The 9,548-nt window shown below is 41.9% G+C and overlaps 1 protein-coding gene across 1 annotated transcript; it reads right to left on the bottom strand.

Annotated features, from left to right (window-relative positions):
- Positions 1–769: 769 nt before the first annotated feature.
- Positions 770–1,445, bottom strand: LOC136469787 (uncharacterized). The gene is made up of 2 exons (XM_066467851.1): positions 1,144–1,445; positions 770–1,022 (listed from the first exon to the last, which is right to left on the bottom strand). Exons 1-2 carry the CDS (start codon positions 1,443–1,445, stop codon positions 770–772), a joined length of 555 nt encoding a protein of 184 aa, XP_066323948.1.
- Positions 1,446–9,548: the final 8,103 nt, after the last annotated feature.

Here is a 9,548-nt window from a genome sequence, read left to right as displayed (position 1 = left end):
TACATCTTTTAAAATTGTAGCCCATGCAAGAGCACGGGTTGATGGACTAGTGACTGAATAATATTTTTGGCAGTTTAGAGCATCTCTAATGACTTTTGCTATGCACTTAGATATACACTACGTTTAGAAGCATAATAAAAGTAATGTATGTAGAAAAGATAAAACGTCTCAGTATATTTTGAGATTGGGCCTGTACCCGGAATACAAACCCAGGCTAAATGAATATATGGAACCGCTTTCAATTTTCAACCTGGCGGGCCTTAAATTTGGAATCTTTATTAGTTCAACATTTAAAAAAAAATCCTTGTATCCAATGTACCAATAACCCAGTTAGTGCTGGTAGCCAGTTGTACTGTGCTCATTTGACGTGTAAAGCACATAGATAGCTAGGCTACAGCTTGATTTCTTGGCTCGTTGTTGTGACGTACGACAAGCATATAAGAAACATTCTAAACATGAGATAACATCAGTTACCTTTAGACAGTCTGTTTTATGTGAAAGCAGCTGTGAAGTTTGGCTTAATTAGAGCAGAGTTTGTCTATATGACTAACAGACTTCTGCTCGATCGAGGTTAGTTGAATTCCAGCGAGTTTTATGAGTAATAGATGACACATAATTACAATAACACGTTTATTAATATAGACATGTTGCATATATTGCTGTAACAAAGAAGAAATTAAGATTAGGAAATTCTTAGCTAGAACTGAAACCCATGAATTCTTATTAACTCTCACCAACTCATCTTACAAGAGGTCACACAAAAATTTGACTAGAGCTGCTCCTTTATTGGCAAGCGACAAGGAGATATGTCTGTTTCAAGCTCAGCCAAAGGGAACGACTCGACCTCAGCACAAGTGAAGAAGATGCTGTAGCCGTTAGCTGCTTCTCCCTCCGCCACCGGCGCCTTCCTTGCCTCGCTCCTGGACCTCCTGCCCTCGGCCTCCATTGCCATGGTCAGCCTATACCTGTAGTCTAGAAAATAATACTCATTCCTGCACTCTTCCGTGCAAAATCCCATGCTCCTGCATTCCAAAGAAAAAGAAAATTGAAACCACCTCTGCCATGCCATTCATGATGTATTGCATATATTATGTGGTCCTGGACATGAAAAAGAACAAGCGGGCCCAACCGATCGAGGCTTACATGTACATGTAGATGATGCGGTCATCCATGCGGCGGTCGCAGAGCTTGCATACGAGAGAATAATCATCGACACAGAAAGAGGAACTGGTGATCATGCAGTATCGGTCGGTTGTCACCGCCAGGGTGATGCCCAGGGCACTTCGGCGAACGGGCCTGGCCACAAGGAGGTGCGCCGACGCGGGCTCCACGAGGGCTGCCTGGAGACCAACACTGGTCTCTGGGTTGCAGGGGACCCTTGTCGCGAACGGTCCTCCCACCGAGCGCTTCTTCGTGGGGATGTGCAGGGCACCATGGGATGACATGCTTCCCGGCTTTGCTACTGCTCGGGATGCACGTGTGCTCGATTGCACTGTATGCTGGAGGGGGAGAAGAAGAGAAGTGATCAACTGGTTGGAGGGTACATGGTGGAGCGATGAGGGGACGTGTATATATGGTTGGAGTGAGACTATAGTGAAGGAGTTTCCTTGCCCTGAATTTTTGTCCTGTTGTGCTTATTTTTGTCCAGAGAATCTTTTCTGTTGGCACTGTTGGCACCTTGGTGTACCTAGACAAGTACCATGAGGCTACACAGGTTACCACTTACCAGTACAGTGGCCACATGAAAACATCTTGGCCTAACTCCGATCCTATTATATTTCGTTATGTTCAAGAATTTCAAGTTCAAAATTGAATCCTTTTGTTGACGACCATACGGGGACAGCATGTATCATACGGTATGTAGCAACACTTCATATATTATCAATGTTCTAAGGGTATGTACAAAGGGTTGCGGAAACTGTCTACATAGCGCCACTTTTGCAAAAATTAAAGGACCCTCGTGAACAACAATCAATTAAGGAAGAGAGGACATTAGCGTCTCGTGAGGCAACGGCAACGGCACATGCTCCCCAGCCCCTGGCAAACGAGACGTTAGGAGCAGCGTTGTACGGGTACTCATCCACAGGAGACGAGACCGCGGGATCTAGCTGCGCACGTGCGGGATGGTGCCAAAATGCATCCCTCCACCATATATTCCTCTCCAATCTATCAGTTCTCTCCTCCTCGGCAAGTGGAGCATGGCGGTGATGGAAGAGCACAAGGGCACGGTGCCGGCAAGGAAGAGCAAGTGTCACTACTAACTTCTGATCCTTATGCCACGTTTTTTTGTCACAACGGCAAGATTTGATTGCAATAAGGGGTGTTATCGCAACCATTTGCACTTTTGGTTGCGATGGGTGGAATTTTTGCCATGCAAATTATTTCGTGGCCCTGAGTGCGAAGATTGTTGCAATAAATAAGTGTTATCTCAACTAATTGTAAACCGGTTGCAATAAGTGGTCAATGTTGCCACGATTTGATTTGCGTTGTGAACAGTTTTATTGGCGTTGAGATACTGAGATGATATTATAACTCTTTAGTTGATGGTTGTGATAGTGCATCTATGTTGCAACGAATATGATTCGTTGTATGTAATAGTCGCTTGTGTTGCAAAAGAGTTTTACATATAGCACCGAAAAAATAAATAGTTGCAATCAGTAAAGTTTGGGAGCACAACGCTTATAGAAAAAAAATTAAACAAAAAAGATGATATACCAGGTTTTGAAATTGAGACCTTTCACTGTTATGGAAAGCTACTCACGACTACACCATAATTGTGTTCTTTTCATTTGTGGCCAGAGAACCTTATACAAATTAATAATGCGTCTATATTGCAACGAATATGGTTTGTTGTATGTAATAGTCGCTTGCGTTGCAAAAGGGTTGTACATATAGCAACGGAAAACTAAATCATTGCAAAAGCTAAGGTTGTACTGCCGTAATACTTATGGCATGTTTGGCAGACCTCACCACTATGAACTAAGATCCATATCAACAGACCTTGGTGGAGCATAAAGGACGTAGGCTATCTTGTATAGGCTAGAAAGCAACTAGAAGCTAACGAAGGGTTGTTACTTGTGCAAGCTAGCAAATATTATTTAAAAAAGCAAAAGTACACAAGCATACATACAACCAAGCCATCTCATGGATTTGAAACAAAAAATATTCGAAGATTTAAAAAAACTACAGAAGAACATGACTAAAAATTTTAATCCCAAACATGTATTTATCATAACAATAATAAATAATATTTACAATAACTTCAAAGCAAATTTAGTCTTTTTGACGTCACAAATTGAGTGCTTGACAAGGACATGGTTCCCAATTCCCCATCTTTAAAGTCAAGAACTCAATTCCCTAAAACAAAGAGCATGACAAATAATTAGATTAGAAGATAGTAAATTGTATCTGGTTCATCATGTATATATGTATCGAGACATGCGATAGGTAGCACACTGGTACCTAAAGATTGCAAAACATATATATATTTGCTACAGCTCTAGCCTTTCTATATGACATCCATAGACAAAATAGTTGCAGATAAATAGTCTGCAGAATGCAAAGAGAATGTACACTAGTAGAGAACAGACCTTTGATCCTCGGCCAAAATGGGCTCTAGTCCCAGAATTTTTTGCCCCCGGGACTAGAAATACCTTTACTCCCGGTTGGTGGCTCCAACCGGGACTAAAGGCCCCTGCCCAACGGCTACTGCGCCAGACAGAGGTGGCAGGGACCTTTAGTCCCGGTTGGAGCCACCAACCGGGACTAAAGGTATACTTTTACTCCCGGTTGGTGGCTCCAACCGGGAGTAAAGGTCTACTCCCGGGCCGTGGCTGCGCCCGGGGTTGGAAAGTTACCTTTAGTCCCGGTTGGATCTATCAACCGGGACTAAATGTTCTCCCTTTATAAATCGGCCGTCTCCTCCTTCCTCTCCGAGCCCGAGCTCAGCACATTTTGAAGCTCACTGCAGTAGTGTTCTTGCTTCCTCCCTCCCTCCATTGTTCCTCCATCCATTCTTCGATTCCTCCGTCGATTCTTCAGTTGTAAAGGTTACCAATCTCATACTCTCATTTTTTACCATTTTCTTATGCCATTTTATTCACTATATATATTTATGGTTCTTTATTGTGGTTTTTTTTTCATTTGTAAGCAATTTGAGCTCAAAATCACTTTAAGCTTGCATATTTACATGAAAGAAGGTTAAAGTATATATAAATATAAAGTTAGAAAATAGTTAGAAAATTATAGCAAATCCTTACTAGTTGAACTTGCGGACCGTGTTCAGGTCGGCGAGGATGTTCTCTGCCGAGCGGTAACGGACGTCAAGGAGGAGCTTTGATTCTACGAGGGAGAGCGATAACGGTCGTGGAAGACCGTGTTCCCTTCCTCGTAGAATCGGAGCTCTTCCTTGACCAAGTACGGTGCCGTCCGGTGGAGAAATCCTCGCCGAGCTGATCACGTAAGCAAGGTCAACTAGTACGGATGGTTATTTATTCACATGTCCCAATATCGTCGTAGTAGTCTGTCAATCACCGTACCTAAACGTAGTATATATAAATAAAAACTTAGAAAATAGTTAGAAAATTATAGAAAATCCGTACTAGTTGAACTTGCGGACCGTGTTCAGCTCGGCAAGCATGTTCTCTGTCGAGCGGTAACGGACATCAAGGAGGAGCTTTGATTCTACGAGGGAGAGCGACAACGGTCGTGGGAGACCGTGTTCCCTTCCTCATAGAATCGGAGCTCTTCCTTGACCAAGTACGGTGCTGTCCGGTGGAGAAATGCTCGCCGAGATGATCACGTAAGCAAGGTCAACTAGTACGGATGGTTATTTATTCACACGTCCCGATATCGTCGTAGTAGTCTGTTATGTGTGTACATTCCCATTCTTCTGTTAATTTGCGGAAATATCATATGAATTACTTACCTGCCACAGTAAAAGACGAGAACACAATGACCATTAAAAATATCATTGTTTAGAGATCTAGATAATTTTATAGTTTGTTAATTTTATTTGTTTATAAAAGAAGAAATTTATAGTGTATTAAAAAATGAGTATAGAGAGTAGATGGCAACTGCTTCCGGGTCCTCGGCCTCTCATGGGTTTCCAAAGCGACTTAGGCCGGGCCTTCCTCTCATTCCATGCGGCAAGTGTCGTGATGAGATGAAGATTGTGATGGAGTACCGAGTGAAGAAGGAGGGTCCCAACAAGGATCGTATCTTCTACAAGTGTCCGGATCGCAATGTGAGTTATTTTATCGTATTTAATGATTATGGTTAGTTTATACCTATTTTCATGATGGTTGTGATTAAAGTTCTAGTTTTTTGTTTTAATTTCAGTGGGATGGCAGTGGACGATGTTCAGGCTTCTACTGGGAGGAAGAGTATGTTGAACTCGTGCAAAAATATCTTGCACAACAGGCAGATACGGCGGCTAATGAGGCAGTGATCCAGCCGAAGAAGCCCAAAGATGTTGCACAATCGGGGGATCTGTCTGTTTTAGTTGAGATTGGTCGCGAAATCCTTGTGCTCCTGAAATGTATTTTAGCTTTAGTTCTTTTAGTGGTAGTTGGGATTGTCTACATTGTAGCGATGCTTTCATAAATTTGTATCTTTTGTGGTGGCACGCATGTTGTATAAATAATTAATTATGATCTAGGTTTTAATATGATATTTATGTCATGTAATGCAGATGAGCCGTCATTGGATGTATAATGCTGATCGCCGCTCACAAGAGTTCATTGACGGCGTGCATTCTTTATTACGTGTGGCCGAGACAAACAAACGCGACGGTTTCATGTGCTGCCCATGTGCCATATGTAAGAATACGGTGGAATATCCTTGCTCAAGGACTCTTCATTCACACTTGTTCAAGTCGGGTTTCATGCCAAACTATATTTGTTGGACAAAGCACGGAGAAACCGGTGTTGTAATGGAAGAAGATGAAGAAGAACAATGGGACGACAATGATATTATTCCTGATGGTGCGTGCTTCAATGATACTGCAATGGGAGAAGCTGAAGAAGAGGTAGCCGCAGAAGATGAGCCGGCTGATGATCTTTGTCAGGTCATTCGTGATGCACAAAGAGAATGTGAAAGTGAAAAGGAGAAGATCAAGTTCGAGCGGATGCTAGAAGATCACAAGAAATTGTTGTACCCAACTTGTGATGCAGGGCAGAAAAAGTTGGGAACCACACTAGAATTGCTGCAATGGAAGGCAAAGAATGGTGTATCTGACAAGGGATTTGGAGAGTTACTAAAAATCCAAAAGAAGATGCTTCCGAAGTACATTGAATTGCCCGCCACTACCTACGAAGCAAAACAAGTTGTCTGTCCTATGGGGCTAGAAATAGAGAAGATACATGCATGTCCTAATGACTGCATCCTATACCGTGGCAAAGAGTACGAGAAATTGGATGCATGCCCGGTATGCCATGCGTCGCGGTATAAGATCAGGCGAGATGACCCTGGTGATGTTGAGGGCGAACGTCCACGTAAGAAAATCCCTGCCAAGGTTATGTGGTATGCTCCTATAATACCACGCTTGAAACGTCTGTTCAGAAACAAAGAACATGCAAAATTGTTACGATGGCACAAAGAAGACCGTAAGGTAGACAATATGTTGAGACACCCTGCTGATGGGTCCCAGTGGAGAGCAATCGATAGAGAATTCCCGGAGTTTGCAAATGACGCAAGAAACTTAAGGTTTGCTTTAAGTACAGATGGTATCAATCCTTTTGGAGAGCAGAACAGTAGTCATAGCACTTGGCCTGTTACTCTAAGTATCTACAACATTCCTCCTTGGTTATGCATGAAGCGGAAGTTCATTATGATGCCTGTGCTCATCCAAGGCCCGAAGCAACCTGGCAATGACATCGATGTGTACCTGAGACCACTTATTGATGAACTTCTCATTTTGTGGAATAAAGAAGGTGTACGTGTGTGGGATGAGTACAAACAGGAACACTTTGATCTGCGAGCATTGTTGTTCGTAACAATCAATGATTGGCCTGCTCTAAGTAATCTTTCAGGACAGTCAAACAAGGGATATAATGCATGCACACACTGCTTCAGTGATATTAGAGGTGTATTCTTGAAAAAATGTCGAAAGGTCGTGTACCTTGGCCATCGTCGATTTCTTCCTGCAAATCACCCCGTAAGAAAGAAAGGTAAGCATTTTAAAGGGAAAGCAGACCACCTGACCAAGCCTCGCAACCGAACCGGTGAGGATGTACTCGATATGGTCAATGATGTGAAAGTCGTCTTTGGAAAAGGACATGGAAGCCAACCTATTCCGAAAGACGCTAACGGTCACGCACCCATGTGGAAGAAAAAGTCCATATTTTGGGACCTACCCTATTGGCAAGTCCTGGAGGTCCGTAGCTCGATCGATGTGATGCACCTGACGAAGAATCTTTGTGTGAACCTGCTAGGCTTTATGGGTGTGTATGGAAAGCCTAAGGACACATTTGAAGCACGACAGGACCTGCGTTGTTTGAGAGAAAGAGACAACCTGCATCCAGAGAAGACAGATGATGGACGCCATTACTTACGTCCTGCTAGCTACACTCTAAGCAAAGAGGAGAAGGAAATCATGTTTGAATGCTTAAACAACATCAAGGTACCATCTGGATTCTCCTCGAATATAAAGGGTATTATAAATGTGACAGAGAAGAAATTCTGTAACTTAAAGTCCCATGACTGTCACGTTCTCATGATGCAATTACTTCCAGTTGCATTAAGAGGAATTCTACCTCCAAATGTACGTCTAGCCACCGTAAAGCTATGTGCATTCCTCAATGCAATTTCTCAGAAGGCAATTGATCCAACTGATCTAGCTAAACTACAGAATGATGTGGTTCAATGTCTCGTCAGCTTTGAGTTAGTGTTCCCTCCTTCCTTCTTTGATATTATGACACACCTCCTAGTTCACCTAGTCAAGGAGATTTTCACTCTCGGTCCTGTGTTCCTACACAACATGTTCCCCTTAGAGAGATTCATGGGAGTCCTAAAGAAATATGTTCACAACCGTGCTCGCCCAGAAGGAAGCATCGCCAAGGGCTATGGAACAGAAGAGGTCATTGAGTTCTATGTTGACTTTATTCCCGACCTTGACTCGATTGGTGTTCCTGAATCGAGACATGAGGGGAGACTAAGCGGAAAGGGGACACTAGGGAGGAAAACATATATTGGTACGGATGATGATTATTTCAATAAAGCACACTACACAGTTCTACAGAACTCCTCTTTGGTAGATCCGTATATTGAGACACACAAGGATCTCTTACGATCCGAGTTTCCAGGGAAGACTGAAGCTTGGATTACGCATAAGCACATGGAAACTTTCGGCGGTTGGTTGCGAAAAAAATGTCAAGGTGATGAGAGCATCCATGAGCAACTGTATTTATTGGCTATGCAACCATCATGGCATATCGTCACATACAAAGGGTACGAGATAAATGGGAACATATTCTACACAGTAGCCCAAGATAAAAGGAGTACCAACCAAAACAGTGGTGTCCGCATAGATGCCACAGACCCGAATGGGAATAAGCAGACATATTATGGACGCATAGATGAAATATGGGAACTAGAATATGCACCTACTTTGAAGATCCCATTGTTCAAGTGCCAATGGGTCAAGGTGACCGGAGGCGGAGTAACAGTAGACAACGAGTATGGAATGACAACAGTAGACCTTAGTAATATTGGGTACAAAGACGAACCATTCGTCCTTGCCAAGGATGTGAATCAGGTGTTCTATGTCAATGATATGTCTACCAAACCAAAAAGAGGGAAAAACGATAATGACTCAACCAAAGAGCCAAAGCGCCACATAGTTCTTTCAGGGAAAAGAGTCATCGTGGGAATTGAGGACAAGTCGGACATGTCAGAAGAATATGAAAAGGATGACCGAATTCCGCCCTTCAAAGTGAACAAAGACCCTAGCATCTTGGTAAATGATGAGGACACTCCATGGTTACGAAGCGATCATAACCAAGGGACATACGTAAAGAAGAAGTTCACTGCTGTGCCCACTTGATGATATAGTGATTTAATATAGTGTGTGTTTGAGATATTATGTAATAATTGTGAATTCAGATGTTTATTATGTCATGTTTCAAATTAAATCAATGTTTGATTTGGTGGGATTTCTCTCTCAAAAAGGTAAATTAGGATACTGAGTGATGAAAAATTAAAATATTAACGTTAAAATGATGTGAAAACAAATTTCCTGTCCAAAACCAATAATTTTAATAATTTTAATTAAACACTACATTTTTGCATTAACGAAATAATAAATATTAGTTACATTATGTTTTATAATTCTAACAAAAAATAAAAAAAGTTAGGTTATCGATTTTTCCTATGTGCAATAAACAAAAATAAAATTCATATTTTTAACAAAATAATTTTATGCTTTTTATTTAATTTACTATGTATTTAATAAAAACTATTGCATTTCTATTGTATTTAACAAGACTATTGCTTAAAACAGGCGGGAAACGAAACTGCAGGCCACCTTTACTCCCGGGTGGGAAGCCCAC

This window comes from Miscanthus floridulus, chromosome 8, assembly GCF_019320115.1.
Source record: "Miscanthus floridulus cultivar M001 chromosome 8, ASM1932011v1, whole genome shotgun sequence".
NCBI classification, from domain to species: domain Eukaryota; kingdom Viridiplantae; phylum Streptophyta; class Magnoliopsida; order Poales; family Poaceae; genus Miscanthus; species Miscanthus floridulus.
The sequence above is the reverse complement of the archived record's forward strand: the minus strand, read 5'-3'. Positions and strand labels throughout refer to the sequence as shown.

What these genes read in the sequence shown, in the direction of transcription:
- LOC136469787 (XM_066467851.1), bottom strand. Translation starts at nt 1,445, where the DNA reads ATGTCATCCCATGGTGCCCTGCACATCCCCACGAAGAAGCGCTCGGTG. An exon ending in CGCATCATCTACATGTACAT is followed by an intron (nt 1,023 to 1,143) that starts GTAAGCCTCGAT and finishes TTTGGAATGCAG; the next exon opens with GAGCATGGGATTTTGCACGG.